The following is a 19,975-nucleotide window of genomic DNA, read 5'->3' on the forward strand; positions in this document are numbered from 1 at the left end:
GTTCAGATGAGCCATGGGTCTGGCTTGATCACTTTATTCCAGGATGAAGTCCAAGTGGGTCTGATGCTGTCCGACTTTATTTTTTCAGATGGAACCATTGTCTGGTGCTGTCACTTTTCAGGCTGTAGGCCATGGGTCTGTGCTGTCCTTTATTCAGATGTATCCTATGTGGTTGTCTGTGTTCTTGTCCATTATTCAGATGAGCCTATGGGTCTGTGCTGTTTCTTATTCAGATGTAGTCCCTGGGTCTTGGTGTCTGTGCCATCTTTAATTCATTTGATTGAGCCGATGGGGTCTGGTCCTTTGTCAACTTATTCGTCTAAGTGACAGCACAGACCCATGGCTCATCTGAATAAGTGACAGCACAGACCCATGGCTCATCTGAATAAGTGACAGCACAGACCCATGGCTCATCTGAATAAGTGACAGCACTTATCTGAATATGCTCATGTTCTTCTTTTAAATTAGCATTAAACTTGAGGCTATACAGTGCAGTGTGTTGCCATTTAGATGGCAGACTGAGGGAGGCTTTCAGCCGAAACATCTTCATGATAATCGCTGTTGTAGATTGAAATAATATAATAAGTTAATATGTTATTCTAGTTCTACTTCTGGACTGCAGATCACTTCATTATCCTTTTTTTACTGATATTCAATATGCACTGAGGCATCTGTTCCAGAATGATGAAGAGGACTGTGTCAGTGTCTGATGACTGTGTTCGTGCTCTCTGTCGCCCCTGGCCTGCCTGCCTGCAGTCGTACGTGTGCGTGCCAAGGCAAGGACCCTGACAGTTGTGGAGCGTCCTTCTCCTTCGGCTGCTCCTGGAGCATGTACTTTAACGGCTGCAAGTACGCCCGCAGCAAAACACCCCGCAAGTTCAGACTGGCAGGAGACCACCCCCAAGAGGTAAGGGACCACGAGATCTATGGTCTATCTCACAGGAGGTTGGTGGCACCTTAATTGTGGAGAACGGGCTCGTGGAACACACAACTCTGATACCACCTTCACAGCACTGCTATATTATTGACAGCACCACACCAAGATAAAACTGTTACTGATGTGGTTATGCTGACCTGTTGTGTGTGTGTGTATGTCAGGAGGATCAACTCAGGGATAACTTCCAGGATCTGGCCACTGAGTTGGCTCCCCTGTACAAGCAGCTGGCCCCACAGGCATACAATAACCAGGTAACACCTGCCTTCACACCCACCTTCACCTAGCTGCAGCTGTTAAGTTATAGCGCCAGAGCCCTCTAAATAGTAGTCTATCCCTCCAATAGTAAACAACACAAGCTGCAGGATGCTATGAGTTTTTGATATGTTGTGTGTAGTAACAGGTTGCTTCTTGAATACTAGGACAATCCGCCTCCCCTCTGAGTCCCATCGAGTGTTCATAAATGTATGTACTGAAAATTAACACATGGAATGTCCATTGACATGCTGGACCATCCTCATTACCCCCCGAATGATCCTCAGTGTACATATGATAGTCTGACTGTAAACCATGGTGTCCTTGACATGACGACCATTCCTCTCCCACCCGTCGATTCCCTACACCAGTGTCATAATGATAATAGCTCTGATGAATAACATCCGGGTGATCCTTTTGGACATGCTACCATCCTCTTACCCCCCCGTGTAACCTCAGTTTACATAATAGTCATAGTTACTGTGATAACATTGTGTCCTCAATTAGACATGACACTGACACCATCAACTCCTTCCCCCCGAAAATAGTCCTCAGTGATACATAATGTACATAGCTGAATTGCTAACATAGGACTGATCCTTTCGACAATGACCTGAAACCATCCTCTCTCCATGTGTCCCTCAGATGTCCATAATAGTAAAGCTCTTGTTGTCACCAAATCGGTGCTTCAATTATTGACATTGCTGACATCAAACTCTTCCCACCTAGTGGATCACTCAAGTGTCATAATGGCATAGATCCTGTGATTACACCATCCCGGTGTCTTTGGACATGCTAACCAATAATCTTCCCCTGATGCTCCCTCAAACGTGTCATAAGTATAGTCATGAAATCCTGTTAAATAATGCTTTTGACAACATGACAAACGAACACATCCTCCTATAACACAATAAGTGTCCTTCAGTCGTAAAACATAAACTGATAATAAGTCTGAATAGATAACATAGAGTGTCCCATATTGACAATGCCTGACACACATCAACTCTATCCACCTGATAAGTCCCTCACAAACAGTTGTCATAACAATGTATCAGTCAATGCTGAAAACATGGTGATCTAATATGACATGCATGAACACACCTCTATACCACCCGTGCTCCCTCAAACAAGTAAGTAATAATGAAAGTCTGAAATAGTAAAACATAATGTTCTTTGACATATGCTGACCAAATCATAAAACCTTCTTCCATCGTGTCCCTCAGGTCATAATGATAGTTCTGTGTTAAATGTGTTCTTGGACCTATAAAATGAAACAACACCCTCCTTAACCATGTGTCCACCTACCAGTGTCAAATAAAATGATATCAAGTCTGGATTAACACTTGCTAGTTTCAATTGACATGACTGACCAAATCCTCTTCCATGTAGATCCACTTCAATGTCCATAAATGTACATAATAGTCTGACTGATAACAATTGGGTGTTCCTATTTGAACAATGCTGACCATCCTCTATCCAAACCACCGATGTCCCTCAGATAGTCATAATTAATCAAGTCTGTAAAAAATGATAAAACACAATGGATGTACACCTAAATAATGACCATCTTGACTGCACCATCCTCTAATCCCCCCGTGCTCCCTAAACAAAGTGTACAATAATGTATAGTCTGTTGTAAAACAATGGTGTCACTCTTGACATGACTGACACATCCTCATTCACAATGATGTTAAACCATACAACGATAGAATCATAATGATAAATAAACATCTAGAATGTCAACCCACATAAGGATGTACTATTGATGAAAATCAGGAAACATCCTCTATCACCATGGATCACCTCACAAAAAAAGGTCAATAATGCAATAAAGTACTGATGTAACACCAATACAGGTGTCCATAATATAAGAAATTAGCTAAAACCAAATACCTCTACCCCCTGTCGTCACCTCAAAAAGACAAAAATGTAAATAAAATGATATAGGTCTAGAATAAATAGTAAACATGCAAGTTATAAATGACAACTGAACCTGACACCAATCCTCTATTCCATCGACTGTCCCACTACACAGAATGTGCCAACATAATGAATATAGTACCCTGAAAAAATGTACAAAAGGTGTCCAATATTAGACATGACTGACACCAATCACTCAAATCCCCTGTATTTATCAACCTACAAGTGTCATAAAATGTAATACGTCTGTAGTAACATAGGTGTCCTTCTCGACATCAAGAATAGTACCACCTCTTCCCCACGCAATTGCTCCCTCAGATGTCAAAAAATGAAAGACATGAATGCTAACTTAGGTAGATTCTTTGACAATAACGCTAGACCTTCCTCTAAAACACTCCATGTTGTACCCCTCAAAAAAGTGCTCATCAAATGATAATAATAGCTGAAACTGTAACTGTGTTCTAGACCTTGCTGACCAACCCTCTTCCATAGCTGTGCCAAACTCAGCTAAGTCATAAATGTATAAATAAGATCTGAAAAAAAAAAAAACTTAAAATATGATATAGATTCTATAATGACATGCTGACCATCCTCACATACCATGTGCGTTCCCTCGAGTGTTACATAATGTATAAGTATAGTGTAAATAACATAGGCTGGTCCTTGACATGGCTTAGCACCATCACTCTTTCACCCCGTGAATCCACTCAAGTGAATCATAATGAAATAGTCTGATTAGATAACAGTAAGGGTCCTCCTAATCTCGACATGCTGGACCATCCTCTCACCCCTGTTGTCCCTAAGTGTCAATTAATGTATAGGATCTGATGTAACATTGGTGTCCTTTTGAACATAGCTGACCATCCTTCGCATGTGTATTCACTCAGTTGTCAATAATGTATAATAGATCTTGTAAGTAAACATGGTGTCCTTTGACAATGCTGCTGACTCACCCTCTTCATGATGTCCCTAAGTGGTCATTCAATGTATATCTGTGTAAACAACTGGTAGTTTTGACATGCTGACCACACGTCTTACCATGGTGTCCCACATAGTGTCATTAAATGATCATAGTCTGTGTAACAGAGTGTGTTCTTTGACATGCTGACCATCCTCTTCCCCTGTGTCCTCAGTGTCATAATGATAGTCTGTGTAAACAATGGTGTCCCCTTATGACATGCCTGACGCATCCTCTTCCACCCCGACGTGCCTCCAGAAAGTTGTTCAGAATGATATAAGAGTCTGTGTAACATGGTGTGCTTTGACCGTGCTGGACGCACCTCTCTCCCCCGCCCCTGTCCCTCAGTGTCATAATGTAATAGTCATGTGTAACATTTGGATAAGTTCTATTGACATGCATGACCATGCACTCTTATCCACCCCGTGTCCCTCGCAGTGCTCATAATGTATGTCCTGTAGTAACAATGGTGTCTCTTTTGAAAACAGCATGAACCAAATCCTCTTCCCCCATGTGTCCCTCCCAGATAGAATCATAATGATAATACGTCTGGTAACATGGTGTCCTTTGACATGCTGTCCATCCTCTTCCCCCCGTGTCCCTCAGTAGTTTTACACTCTACTGGAGAATTACTTGGTATACTTCCCCCCAAAAGTACACGATAGAAACTCAAGGATGATATGAGTGTTAGACATAGTCTGTAGAGTATTCCCATGCTTACCCTGCTGTGTCCCCTCTCCTGTCCCTCAGTGTCAGAATGAGGTGACGGCTCCAGACTGCAGGTTGGGTCTGAAGGAGGGCCGGCCCTTCTCTGGTGTCACCGCCTGCATGGATTTCTGTGCCCACGCTCACAAGGACCAGCACAACCTCTACAACGGCTGCACTGTGGTACGACACACAGCCCCACCTCTCTCTCTTTCTGTCACTCTCTCTGTCACTGTCTTAATAGCTTTCAGTCTGTCTTCTTTCTCACTCTTTCCCTCTCTTTGTGTGGACATCGAATGGATGCTCTGCTGTGTGTGTTTGAATGTGTGTATGTGTGGCAGGGGCATGTGGTGGTATAGAGACTGTTTGGATGGTACAGACAGTGAGTGTCCCACACTAACCCCCCCCCCCTCCCCAAGGTGTGCACTCTGACTAAAGAGGACAACCGTAAGGTGGGGGAGATCCCAGAGGACGAGCAGCTCCACGTACTTCCCCTCTACAAGGCCGCCCTCACAGACGAGTTCGGCAGCGAGGAGGGCCAGCGGCAAAAGATGCGCACTGGCGCCATTCAGGTGCTTAGCAACTTCCGCCGTGAGGTCCGCAAGCTGCCCGAGCCCGCCAAGTCCTGCCGCCAGCGCCGCCTGGACGCTAAGAACCGCGCCTCGGAGAAGAAGAAGGCCAAGCAGCAGCTGCCCACGGAGACGCCGGATAAGACGGTGATCAAGACGGAGGTCCGGCACGCTGGCTCCCCTGTCAGACAGTACGGCAATAAAGGCGAGATAACCCCTGAACTCTACTAGAAACATGGGAGAGTGGCTTCATGAGTGTTGTGAGCTTTATGCTAGTAATAAACCCAGAACTCAGGTGTTTTAAACAAAACTCCAGCCAACTTTACGATATGACGATAATAATATGGTCATAGAGTATATTTAATCCAAACTGACCTCGGGGTTAAGACTTATAGCTAGTCAGCATACAGTATGCAGCCCATTCAGGAATAAAACCCACTACTGGTGTTCTAAGCAAAACTCCAACCAAGTGAACCATAAAAAKCACAGATTTGTGCAGAGGCAAATGATTATCTCATGTCTTATCACCCCTCTCTCCTCTGCCTACTCTCCCCCACAGTGATCACTAAGCAGGAGGTGAAGCCCACCATAAAGAAGGAGCCAGTGGACCAGTGCCAATACCCCTACCACGTCTACCCCTCCAACCCTGGCTACTACGCACTTGGAGGCCCCCCTTCCAATGGCCAGCCCCCTGCACTTCCACCTCCACCAGGCCCTGTAAATGGCTACCACCCCAATCTACCCTCAGCACTGCCTTACGGCTACTACAACTATCCCCCCAACCCTAACCCACTTTTCCCCCATGAGCTCACTTACGAGGGCCGCAACAGCTCCTGGCTTCACGCAGGGCACAATGCTTCCCCCGGCCCTGTGGACAAGAAGCCAGACGTTCAGAGCCTCCAGGCCAGGCTGGCACACTCCTATTCAGGCCCAGGCCTCCCTGAGCAGCAGCATGGAGACCCAGCCAACCAACACCAATGCAARGCTTACCCACACCCCCACCAGCCTGACTATAACCAATCACGTCCCTCCTCAGTCTCCTCAGAGCCCTCCCACAGAGGGACCCCTGTCATCAAGCAGGAGCCCATGGATGTGCCAGTGTATGAGGGGGGCAATACCCAGAGCTGTCCCGACAGTCCCATCCCCACCCCACAGCCTGAAGGGCCCTGGCCCGGGCACAAGCCCAACGGGAGTATGGTACCAGGCAGCTGGGAAGGCAACCTCCAACCACCATGCCCCCCGGAGGCTCCCTTCACTTCAGACAAGCAGCAGGTCCACCAGCAGGGACCTCACCAGACTTCCCAGTCTCCATACTCGCAGCATCAGCATCCCCCACAACAGCCCTCCCCATACCCCCAGCAGTGGAACTCGTACCCTGGCCCCAACACCCCCAAGGCCTCCCCTGTTCCCTCCCCGTCACCCTCTTCTTCCCCACACCCCGGCACCCCCCGCCACTGGGACAGCCCTGCTCCCAGCCCTCAGCCTAAGGCTTGGCCCATGGGCATGGTTCCTGCTGGGTACTGCCCTAGCCCCGCCAGAGGCTTCCCCGACAAGATATGCTCCAAAGCGGGCGAGAGTCAGGGCTCGACCCCCCTAGGTCTCCAGGAGAAGGCCTGGAAGTCTTTCGGAGGATCCATGGCAGGTACACAGTCTCCAGCCCCAGAGGCCTGCTGGGACCCTAACCGGGCCGAGACCCCGAGCGACGTCGAGAGCCAGAGAGGTCGCGACCTGGACGAGGAAGAGCAGTGGTCGGACAGCGAGCATAACTTCCTGGACCCCAGCATCGGAGGGGTGGCGGTGGCACCCGCCCACGGTTCCATCCTGATCGAGTGTGCCCGGCGTGAGCTGCACGCCACCACGCCGCTCAAGAGGCCCGACCGCTCTCACCCCACCCGCATCTCCCTGGTGTTCTACCAGCACAAGAACATGAACCAGCCCTGCCATGGCCAGTGGCTCTGGGAGGCTAAGATGAAGATGCTGGCGGAGCGGGCTAGAGAGAGGCAGCAGGAGGCAGCACTACTGGGGCTGCCCTACGAGGACATCAAACCTGGGAAGAAACGCAAGTTGGGGGCCACGGCAGGAGGGGCCAGCCCGGGGCCTGGCCAGACCATGGAGGGGCCAGTGATGGGGATTGTGACGCGGTTGGCCACCACCCACCACACCACCTCCACGGTCACTGTGTCCCCTTATGCCTTTACCACCCTCACAGGGCCCTACAGCCACTTTGTGTGAGGATGGACAGACAGACGGACACACAGGCTGGTGGAGGGAGAGCGGGCTGAGCAGGACAGYGATGAGTATCTCAGCCCCTCCTTTAGTCCTGTGTCTCTCTCRATCCTTCTCCTCCTCCTGCTCTGTTTTCTCACTCTGGTGCTCTGGGCTGGAAGGAGGGGGACTACTGGTTTGATTCCTCTTTTTGTTTTGTTTGTTTTTTACCTCATGTCAGGCAGCAGTTTGGGCCCGACCCTGGACCAGACAGACACACTGCCTGTGGTGCTCTTTCTCTCTCCTCTGCGGGAGGGACTCCATTGCTTCTCCTTCTTCATAGAATTTTAATGATCCTTCTAATTATTACTATTATTATCAATATTATTACGATTGTTATTGTTACTGTCAATGTTGTTATTACAGGTATTATTATTATTATGAAGATGCTGATTTGATTTGTTTGTTTATTGATGTGGTTGTTTTTTCATGTTATTAATTATTATTTTGTTTATGTTGTGTTTTTTTACCGAGGGGTCTGTCTTGCTTTTTTCCCATATTTCTGTAAATCTGCCCTTTTCTTTTTTGGGGGGGGCTTTTGAAATGTTTGTAACTGTACTTGGAGAAAGGCCTTTCTCAACACTGCAAGGCTCTTCAAGACTGTCTTTCCAACAAGCATGACATACACATGTTTTACATTTGAATCATTAATCTTGACCAAAAGAGTGAAGAGAAACCCACAGAAACTTCTCTGAACCATCCCACATAGTGGAAGGTTTTTAGTAACGTCCCCAAAGTCAAGCCTTTTTTAAACCAACTCCTGTCCTGTCTGCCTTGCTGTGAAGAGAAGGGTTCTTCTCTCTCCATTTGTACTCTCACCCCCCGATCCGCATCACTCTACTGCTGTGGTGCTTCATTGATCTTTATCCCTTTTACAGGGATGATATCAGTCTCTCCATTCATCTCTTCTTCACGGCACTAGATGCTGAATATAAGGGTGCTCTTATAGCATAGATGTAGAGTGAGAACAACAGGCACTAGAAGTCCTCATCTTCCTTCAGGTGTTGGTTGAGAGATCTATCCCTCCAGTTCTATGGCTCCTGTGGGGATTAGTGAGCGCTTTCTATTTGAAGCACAAGAGGGCAGCAGTGACCCCTGTAAAATGGTGCACTGATACACACAGAAACCAACTCTCACHTACAAACACACATGGGCACACATGGGCACACACACACACACACAAAGCTCTTGTCATCAAGCCAGCACAGAGCAATGCCTTACTGCTTTAAACCACCGAAGCATGGCCGCCAAAGTCTGGTCCTTCCAATGACCGCAGGCAGCACGGGCCACGCAAGCCCTTTATCCTGAAACCAGAGACAATGATGGGAATAGTGTGTGGACAGAAATGCACTCCTAAACACACTGGTGCTTTCCCTACACATGTTGACACACAAAGGGCTCAGTCAGTGAGTCCTGCTTCTGCCTGGTGCTGTTTTGAAGCAGAGCAAGGTTTGTCTCTATGCACACACTGTCACGACAGAGCCAGTAAATCCTTATTCACCAATCATGGCTGCCTCTGCATTGCTTGCGTGTCAGAGCCAGAGCCTGCTTGGGGCTCACTTTTGAGATGAGAAATCTTGGTGCTTATGAAGTGGTCGAGATAGAGCTCTCTATACCTCAACGTTGCCGAGACACTGGTCATGGTTGCAAAACGCTACAAACACACACACACACAGGCACCACTGAGGTCAGAGGAACATGATAAATATTAGTCCACAGATTCCCCGTGTGCTCTACAAACTCATTTTAATCCACTTTTTTATTATTTATTACATGATAATGATGATGATTGTTGTTATTGTTTTTTTGTTTTGTTATAGCTAATAGAAATTGTACATACAGAAGAAAATATTTTATAAAAGCACTTTTAATCTTGATTTCATTGAGAGAAAAAAGAGAACAGATTATTGACAACTTGAAGCTTCGTTTTTTTAACGTTTTTTGTTTTTTTCTCGAGAGATAAAAAAAAAGGTACATATTTAAAATATTTAGGTAAGATTATTTAACTGTTGAGGGATAATGACTAAATCATAAATGATTCCAGGCTTTTTAGTCCAGTCAGTTTGCCAGACAGCCCTTAGTAACAGAAAACAACTCAGTGATTTCCAATGTGTTGTTATGTCTGTAGATGTATACTCAATACTGCTGTCCTGATTTCATAAGTACTGTACTACACGATACCTCTGACAGCAACCAACCAGCCACCCTTCCTTCATGAGAAAAGATTGACCTAATCAGTAATCAGGCCATTTATAAGCCAGAGTATGATATCTAYCATTCCACTCTGAGAATCAATGAGAAACAAAGTATTTCTTGTTTTTTAACACAAGAATCAAACAGTTGCAGAATCAAAGTTGTCAGAAGTGCTTGTATGAGAGAACTCTAGTGACAGAGGTGAGGTGTAGCCCCAGCAATCTGTCTTGTCCATTGTGTTAGACTGAGGTGAGAGGTTGTCACCACCGTAACTTGTTTTTAATGTGGTATTATCAATGATAGTGATTTTAACAGTAGTAAAAGATGTAACAGTAATGGAAAACTATGACAACTTAACACTTGTAGTACCAGACTGAAGGTGCAGTGTATTAATGGAAGACACCAGATAATAACTGGTAGTTTAGTTTGTAATATCTTTTATTGGTTGTTGTAGATTGTCACAGACATGACCAACAGGACTTTGACTAATTTAGGGACTGGGGGAATATGGCTATTCTATTCCCACCGTTAGAACAAACTCCCCCTTTAATAACGGCAATGCATGATCGACACACAGTTAGAATGATTCAGTCATATTTATGACCTATGTAATAATGGGTGCTGATCATATATACTGCATATTCATTTTTGATTTGTACAAAACATTTTGGGAGGCTAATGCTATGGTGCTACTCCCTAACTTCACTGTGGAATAAAATGGGGGGACATGATTATATCACTGATATTTTTCTGAGCTCTTAGAATGATAAGATAAACTATTTCTTTGAATATTGCAGTTTCAATGATGGGGAACTACTCCGGTGCTGATGTAATGGGAATTTCCCATTCATGTTCAAGGTAATAAAAAAATAAGAAGAAAACTGTTGAATTGAACCAATCACACAGTTCATACACAACTTTTATTAATCCTTCGTCCACATAAGCTACTTGAAAAGGAACTCTATTCTCGCTTTAACTGGTATGGGGATTGAAGAATCATATTATATTGAAGTGAACAGACTGTTATCTTAATTAAAAACTTGGTGCAGTGTATGTGCTGGAAGCTATTATACATGACTCTTTTGGGTATGTTGTACATTTTTATGGTGATGGGAGAATGTTAAGATATTGAAACAACAAGAGCATACTCCCTCCCTATGTTTCTTACAGGTTGGCATTTATTGAGATTACTCATGTACTGGAGGCAGCTCTGCAGGGTGTTCATTAGCTTGCACAGCCACAAAGTCATAAAATCTGATTTTAAACCTGACCTTATCCCTAACCTTAAACACACTGCTAACCCTAATGCCTAATAACCCTTACCTTAATTGAAGACCAAAAAGCAAATTTTTGTTTTCAAACATTTCTACGATATAGCAAATGTTGACTTTGCAGCTGGCCCATCTAGCAGAAACCGCTCAATTCTGCCTCCAGGGCAAGACTTATGACAATAAACATCAACCTGCATGTTTCTCCCCCATAGACTTATTTACTTACATACTTATACACTCACTAACTCCTTACCTATACACACTTCACATATTTTAAATGTTTATCTCATACTTTGTCTTTCTCTCCTCTCTCTCCCTCCTCCCTCTCTCTCTCTCTCACACACTCACGCCCACCCACCCACCCACCCACCCACACACACACACACACACAAATATTATCAGGATGTATACTCTGCTCTCAGTACTGATCTCTGATCTTCATTGATCACCCCATCTGCCCACTCTTCCAAGCTGGACTCAAGCTGGGCTCAGGGTGGACTCAAGCTGGACTCAATCTGGGCTCAGGCTTAAATCCTGTCCCAAATAAACAAAACATCACATCTGGCAGCTACATTCCTTTTTGAGTTTAAAGATTGTTCATGGTTCTATTTTTTCATGTCAAGTATGCAGTATGTTAAAAAAAAGAAGAAAAAAAAAAGATTTGTTTCTTTGTTTTTGTTCAGTCTCTCTTTGTAGATGTATGGTGTACTATGTGAATACATAATGTATGTGGTACAACCCACAATATTGTTTTATGTTGCGAGATAATAAAAATAATAAAAAATAATAATTAGTGTTATGATCAACATTTTTGCTATATACAGTGCATTCGGAAAGTATTCAGAACCGTTGACTTTTTCCACATTTTGTTACGTTACAGCCTTATTCTAAAATTGATTAAATAGTTTTTTCCCCTCATCAATCTACACACAATACCCCATAACGACAAGCAAAAACTGGTTAAGAAATACAAAAATGTAATATCACATTTACATAAGTATTTTGACCCTTCACTCTGTACTTTGTTGAAGCACCTTTGGCAGTGATTACAGCCTTGAGTCTTATTGGGCTACAAGCTTGGCACACCTGTATTTGGGGAGTTTTTCCCATTCTTCTCTGCAGATCCTCTCAAGCTCTGTCAGGTTGGATGGGGAGCGTCGCTGGACAGCTATTTTCAGGTCTCCAGAGATGTTAGATCGTGTTCAAGTCCGGGCTCTGGCTGGGCCAATCAAGGACATTCAGAGACTCCCGAAGCCATTCCTGCGTTGTCTTGGCTGTGTGCTTAGGGTCGTTGTCCTGTTGGAAGGTGAACCTTCCAGTCTGAGGTCCTAAGTGCTCTGAAGCAGGTTTTCATCAAGGATCTCTCTGTACCTTGCTCTGTTCATCTTTCCCTTGATCCTGACTAGTCTCCCAGTCCCTGCCGCTGAAAAATATCCCCACAGCATGATGCTGTCACCACCATGCTTTACCGTGGGGATGGTGCCAGGTTTCCTCTGYACGTGACGCTTGGCATTCAGGCCAAGGAGTTAAATCTTGGTTTCATCAGACCGGAGAATCTTGTTTCTCATGGTCAGAGTCCTTTAGGTGCCTTTTAGCAAACTCCAAGCGGGCTGTCATGTGCCTTTTACTGAGGAGTGGCATCATTCTGGCCACTACCATAAAGGCCTGATTGGTGGAGTGCTGCAGAGATGGTTGTCCTTCTGGAAGARTCTCCCATCTCCACAGAGGAACTTCAGAGCACTGCCAGAGTGAGCCTCGGGTTCTTGGCCACCTCCCAATCAAGGATGATCAATGGAAACAGGATGCACCTGAGCTCAATTTCGAGTCTCATAGCAAAGGTTCTGAATACTTGTGTAAACAAGGTATTTCTTTTTTTWGTTTTTTTTTGTGCTAAAACTTTWAAAAATCTGTTTTCACTTTGTRATTATTGGGTATTGTGTATAGATTGATGAGGGGAAAAAATATTTAATACATTTTAGAATAAGGCTGTAACGTAACAAAATGTGGACAAAGTCTGAATACTTTCTGACTTGTATGACAGTAAATAGTATATTAGTTTTGAACTAGTATAACAATCACACAAACCGTGGTTCAGTTAACTCTTCATGTCCACATGAGGGCAGCAAAGCAATATGATGTTCTATAGGTGTCTGTCTGTCTGCACATATACTTGTGCAATAAGGGGCCAATTCCAAATGGAATGTTATTCCCTTTCCTTATGCACCTTCCTCTACGTGTATTCTGACGTTGAACTTAAGCATGAGAATAGCATACTATTCAAACGCTATTCGTTTTGGGAGATCAAAGAAATGAAGGTGTTGCGGTGTGTCTACAGATACACCACTTGACTTAATTCCCTCATAATTGCACCACCTTTACGCACAATGAAACGATGAATAAGGTCGCGCAACCTGTCGGTTCCAAGTGAAACAACATCTACTTTTTCTCTGATAGAAATAACACCATTCTTCATGCACTGCAATTTACAAATTGATACGAGCTAGATAAATGACTATTCCGTTTGGATAAGGGGATCGTAAATATAAATTACAATTGTTTTATATATACACCACATGACCAATAGTATGTGGACACCTGCTCGTCAAACATCTCATTCCAAAATCATGGGCATTAATATGGAGCTGGTTCCCCCTTTTGCTGCTATAACAGCCTCAACTAGATGTTGGAACATTGCTGCGGGGACTTGCTTCCATTCAGCCACAAGAGCATTAGTGAGGTCGGGCACTGATGTTGGGTGATTAGGCCTGGCTCGCAGTCGGCGTTCCAATACAGCTGCAAGATGTTCGATGGGGTTGAGGAGATCAGGGCTCTGTGCAGGCCAGTCAAGTGCACGGGGACATTGTCGTGCTGAAACAGGAAAGGGCCTTCCAGAGGCAGTTTGGAACTCAGTGGTGAATGTTGTAAATGAGGACAGACGATTTTTACGCGCTATGTGCTTCAGCACTCGGCGGTCCCGTTCTTTGAGCTTGTGTGGCCTACCACTTCGCGGCTGAGCCGTTGTTGCTCTTTTWGACATTTCCACTTAACAGCACTTACAGTTGACCGGGGAAGCTCAGCAGGGCAGAAATTTGACAAATGTACTTGTTGGAAAGGTGCCATCCTTTGACGGTGCCACGTTGAAAGTCACTGAGCTCTTCAGGAAGGCCATTCTAGTGCCAATGTCTGTCTATGGGGATCGCGGGACTGTGTGCTCGATTTTATACACCTGTCAGCAACAGGTGTTGCTGAAATAGCTGAATCCACTAATTTGAAGGGGTGTCCACATACTTTTTGTGTATATATAGTGCATTTGACCTTATGAAGACACATTTGAAACCAGTAACATGGCAGCAAACGGAAGCATATCAACATATCACCTTTTCCACAGTAAATGAAACGCTGCCCTTATAACTTTCAGATATGAAATATGGAGACCCAAGCTATAGGCTTCTGTATCCATTTGCAAATGACATTATAGCCCCAAACCGACCGAGCTGATTTATGATTTCTAGAATGTTTTAATTATATGCCTAGACTTTTCACTGCAATTTGTATCATGTTAAATATTAGCCACTATCGGTAGCCACCGTCAGTTATACCCACATACACTACCGTTCAAAAGTTTGGGGACACTTAGAAATGGCCTTGTTTTTAAAAGAAAAGCAATTTTTTTGTCCACTAAAATAACATKAAATTGATCAGAAATACAGTGTAGACATTCTTAATGTTGTAAATTACTATTGTAGATGGAAACGGCTGATTTGTAATGGAATATCTTACATAGGCGTACAGAGGCCCATTATCAGCAACCATCACTCCTGTGTTCCAATGGCACATTGGGTTAGCTAATCCAAGTTTATCATTTTAAAAGGCAAATTGATCATTAGAAAACCCTTTTGCAATTATGTTAGCACAGCTGAAAACTGTTGTTCTGATTAAAGAAGCAATTATACTGGCCTTCTTTAGACTAGTTGAGTATCTGGAGCATCAGCATTTGTGGGTGCGAAAACAGGCTCAAAATGGCCAGAAACAAAGAACTTTCTTCTGAAACTTGTCAGTCTATTCTTGCTCTGAGAAATGAAGGCTATTCCATGCGAGAAATTGCAAAGAAACTGAAGATCTTGTACAACGCTGTGTACTACTCCCTTCACAGAACAGAGCAAATTGGCTCTAACCAGAATAGAAAGAGGAGTGGGAGGCCCCGGTGCACAACTGAGCAAGAGGAAAAGTACATTAGAGTGTCTAGTTTGAGAAACAGACACCTCACAAGTCCTCAACTGGCAGCTTCATTAAATAGTACCTGCAAAACACCAGTCTCAACGTCAACAGTGAAGAGGCGACTCTGGGATGCTGGCCTTCCGTCTGGCCACTCTACCATAAAGGCCTGATTGGTGGAGTGCTTCAGAGATAGTTGTCCTTTTGGAAGATTCTCCCATCCCCAAAGATGACCATCGGGTCGGTTCGTTTGGCCGGGTGGCCAGCTATAGGAAAAGTCTTGGTGGTTCCAAACTTCTTCCATTTAAGAATGATGGAGGCCACTGTGTTCTTAGGGACCTTCAATGCTGCAGAAATGCTCTGCTACCCTTCCTTAGATCTGTGCCTCGACACAATCCTGTCTGGGAGCTCTATGGAGAATATCTTTGACCTCATGGCTTGGTTTTGCTCTGACTTCCACTGTCAACTGATAGACAAGCTTGTGCCTTTTCAAATCATGTCCAATCAATTTAATTTACCACAGGTGGACTCCAAGTTGTAGAAACATCTCAAAGATGATCAATGGGAACAGGATGCACCTGAGTTCAATTTCGAGTCTCATAGCAAAGGGTCTGAATACTTATGTAAAATTTCTTAAAACCTCTTTTTGATTTGTCATTATGGGGTATTGTGTGTTGATTGATGAGGGGGAAAAAAACTATTAAACACATTTTAGAATAATACTGTAAAGTAACAAAATGTGGAAAAAGTCAAGGGGCCTGAATACTTTCCGAATGCACTGTATGATTATGATGGTCATAATGGTTCTTGACAGTGTCATAAAGTGCATTTTCTTAGTCCAAGTAAAGTGACACAGGATGGTCATAATGCTTCATGACAGTGTCATAAACTACATTTCCTGCAAGTTATTTAAATTATGATGGAGAAAAAAATGACTGTAAAACATTTATTATAACACAACAAAGGGCAAAATAAATAAACTTTCAAATGAAATGAAACTTCTTGGCAGGGAAAAACACATTTGAATTAATGTGGGTTTTGACACTCTAGTGTGGTGTCATAAACAACCATAAAATAACACAATATATGTTACAACAGATGTAAATATATGGGTCATGACAGTGTTATGACCATATTATGACAGGTTAAGACAAGTTATGTCAGCTGTTATGACATATTATGACATGGTTATGACGCTGAGTGTGTTACCGGAAATCCTAATTAAAGGTACACCCTATTTAAAGCTTTAGATAAATGTACATAAAACACTATTGAATAAAAACTCAATGAGAAAATTTGTTGGCCAGCAAGTGGGAGGGCTTCAGTGGTTGAATTCAATTTATTCAGCATGTGCAAGAGAAAAACATCTGCAAAGCCCGTTACCCACCTGCAAATATGTTAAGTCTGAATACCAACTCCTGAGAAGTGCTTAAATCAAAATGTGTAAAAAATAAATAGATTTCCTACAGTAATTCTGAATCGGGTCCTAAGAGCCCAGGAGCAGGGGGCAAGGCATGATGATATGCAAAATATGATGATTTTATTCCCCGGGCTGAACTGCCATTCAAATGTGAAGATGAGAAAAGCATAGAATACATTCAAATAAATAGACACTTTCACATCTGGAGGGAACTCAGGGCAGATCAGCACGTATGCCCGCCAGAGTGTAGCGCAAATGACGCAGTGCTTTTTCAGGCCTCTCCAGAAATCAATTTCCTAAAAGCAAGGTGAAGGCACCATATAAATAGAATGACCCTATCTGAAGAGACAAGGTCCAGTTGTTTTAAAAATAATAATCATTTGAGGGGGGTGGAACAGCTTTAATATTGCAAATAGATTGTGGATTCTATCAATGTAATTGTCTGCATCATTTCCAATCCCCCATATATGTTTTTGCATATATGTATACAGTACCAATCAAAAGTTTTGACACACCTACTCATTCAAGGGTTTTTCTTTATTTTTACTATTTTCTACATTGTAGAATAATAGTGAAGACATCAAAGCTAAGAAATAACACATATGGAATCATGTAGTAACCAATTTGTTTTTAAACAAATCAAAATATATTTTAGATTCTTTAAAGTAGATAAAAAAACATGAGCTGGCGCACACCCAGAATAATAGTTTGTGTGGAGGTGCTGACTAACGGCGAATAAACTATAAACTATCAAATTAAAGAAAGTCGCACACTCCATGTATAATCTCCCAGCAATTTAATGGGTATTTACCAACGTTTCGGCATCACTGTGCCTTCCTCAGGGTAATGTCATAAATACTTGAACCAGGTTATGTAGACACACAGTGCAATTAGTGTAACCAATGACAGTGGTGAGGGGTGTGTCATAATGATTAAGTTAATTAAAATTAATTAGTGAAACTGTTAAAAAATAGTATATTGCATATTAAATATATTGTTATCATATAGAAACATAATGTAATATTGTACATCCTATTAGCGTCCACATAAATTATTGTTTCATTCAATTTCACATAATTTAATTTTTGTTACATGTAATATTGGTTCAACCTTAATATATAATGAACATCATCAACAGAGGGAACATATTAGATGTACGCTAATAAGCTGTAAAAAATAAATATATATATTTGTTCAATTTATAAGACTTGTTCATAAAGGAAAATTTGTTCATAAGAAGGGCCTGAGATCAAAGTCAATATTCAGACCACTAGGGGTCAATGTTTTTAGATAGGATATCCAGTAAGCCTTTCTTTGTAGTAGTAGGATCTCGATGTTACCCTCTCTCCTTGGTAGAGCAACATGCTCAATGCCTGTGTATTTGAGCGAGGAGATGGGATGGTTAGCTTCAACAAAGTGAGCTGCTAAAAAGAGCAGTGCGTCACATAATGTATCTTAAGCGGCGCTTAAGCTGGTTCCAAGTTTTATTATTGCTATGTACAGGATAAGGATACACATGCTATGCACAGGAGTCCTGGTACCTTAAAACCTTCTAATGGATGCCCACTTTTCCTAGTAAGTCAGTTGATGCATACAGGTTAAGGATCTTAATTTGATCTTAGTTGTTCTTAGTTGCTTAGCATTTTCCTGTGCCATAGGATATGCGGATGAGCTTCATGATTTACATAAATTCACTGAAAACCTGCATGGTTACACATGGTTATATTAACAGTATTCCGCTTTTCATGTAGCCTCATTTTGATCAGCAAATTTGATCCACCAATCAAGCAACATCATGGACTAAACGTTCAAATCCTGTTTCTGTGACAATATAGGTTAAATTAAGATCCTACATCTGTATGTTACATCCCACACATCCCATATTTTATTCTATTTAAGTGCTATTCATTCAACATTGTGTTTACATGTTCCTTGGGCAAAAATAGTTACAGTTTTTAATGTATGTACCACCTGTTGTTTTACGCTATGAAAAACACACGTTCTCTGTCTCTGTTTCAAGAGCCAGGATGGATGGATTCCCTTTTCTTTTCTTTTTTTTGTCCAGCCCTTTTTCATTGTTCAGTCCAGGGAGGTCAAAAAACTATTTTTCTTCAATCATGTCTTCAATGGGAAATAATTGTCCAAAAAGCATATGTTGCCAAGAAGCACTTTGTGGCAAAAATCAATAGGAACTGAAGACTTGCCCTTTGTTCAATGTCATTGACTGAGTGTCTCTCCATTTTTTGTACAGTTAGCAAGTCAAAGCCCTGCAGGATGTAATGACAGTGACCGGGATCAGTCATTTTTAAGCGGACAATCGAGGAAAATCCATTTAAAGTTCAAAAGCAAGAGCACGATAACACAAGGCATTTTCCACTATGCACAGACTTCAATACAATGTCTATTCCATGTTGATTCAACATAATTTCATTGAAATTACATGGAAATAACGTTGATTCAACCAGTGTGTGCCCAGTGGTTTGACTCTGCTGCCAAAGACTGGCCATGCTGCCAAAACGTTCAAATTCCATAAACCGTCACAAAAGCATAAACAATTGCTTACATAGGTGCCAGATCTACAGTAGGTTCCCACCTGTTATTTTATATATTAGAAGCATTTCCCAACCAGCTAACACAGAGAATATCCTTAATTCAGCAATTCTTGAAAACCCTGAAAATGTCAGTACCAGGCCATTTCCCTTGGAAAACCTTTCTTCATATATTTCTCATCAATTCACCATTAATTTGGTCCCAAAATATCATKGTTTTTTTCTCGCACATGAGCTTCATAGCTATCCTAATGTCAGGCCTGCATGTATTGGAAGGTTAGACTACAGCACTAAAATAAAAATGAAATACAGATAATGCAGTCTAATGGATAACACATTTGATCGAAGGTCAAACGCCCCTTCGATGGAGCATTGTTTAATGGAGCGTTAAACTCTTGGAATGTGATGCACATTCTGGAATGCAAGGCAATGCACTGAGATGGTTGCACAGCATATTGATGCATTGAATATGCATTGAAATCATTGAAGCACATCTATACAGATAGAGTCTGTTTGCTATGGCTACCACTCTTAGAAGAAAAGGTTCCAAAAGGGTTATTCGGCTGTCCCCATAGGATAACCCCGTTTGGTTCCAGGGAGAACCCCTTCTGGTTCCAGGTAGAACTCTTTTTGGGTCCCATGTACAACCCTCTGTGGAAAGGGTTTTTACATGGAACCCAAATGGTTATTCTACCTGGAACCTAAAGGGTTCTTCAAAAGG

The 19,975-nt window shown here is 42.8% G+C and overlaps 1 protein-coding gene across 1 annotated transcript in view; it reads left to right on the plus strand.

Annotated features, from left to right (window-relative positions):
- LOC111958050 (methylcytosine dioxygenase TET3-like) overlaps positions 1 to 10,866 on the plus strand; it is an 89,460-nt gene extending 78,594 nt beyond the window's left edge. The window contains 5 exon segments of the mRNA XM_070436928.1: positions 757 to 907; positions 1,099 to 1,188; positions 4,818 to 4,955; positions 5,192 to 5,546; positions 5,901 to 10,866. Coding sequence (XP_070293029.1) covers positions 757 to 907; positions 1,099 to 1,188; positions 4,818 to 4,955; positions 5,192 to 5,546; positions 5,901 to 7,573 — 2,407 coding nt within the window. The 3' untranslated portion in view covers positions 7,574 to 10,866.
- Positions 10,867 to 19,975: the final 9,109 nt, after the last annotated feature.

This window comes from Salvelinus sp. IW2-2015, linkage group LG33 (assembly GCF_002910315.2).
Source record: "Salvelinus sp. IW2-2015 linkage group LG33, ASM291031v2, whole genome shotgun sequence".
In the NCBI taxonomy this organism is placed as follows: domain Eukaryota; kingdom Metazoa; phylum Chordata; class Actinopteri; order Salmoniformes; family Salmonidae; genus Salvelinus; species Salvelinus sp. IW2-2015.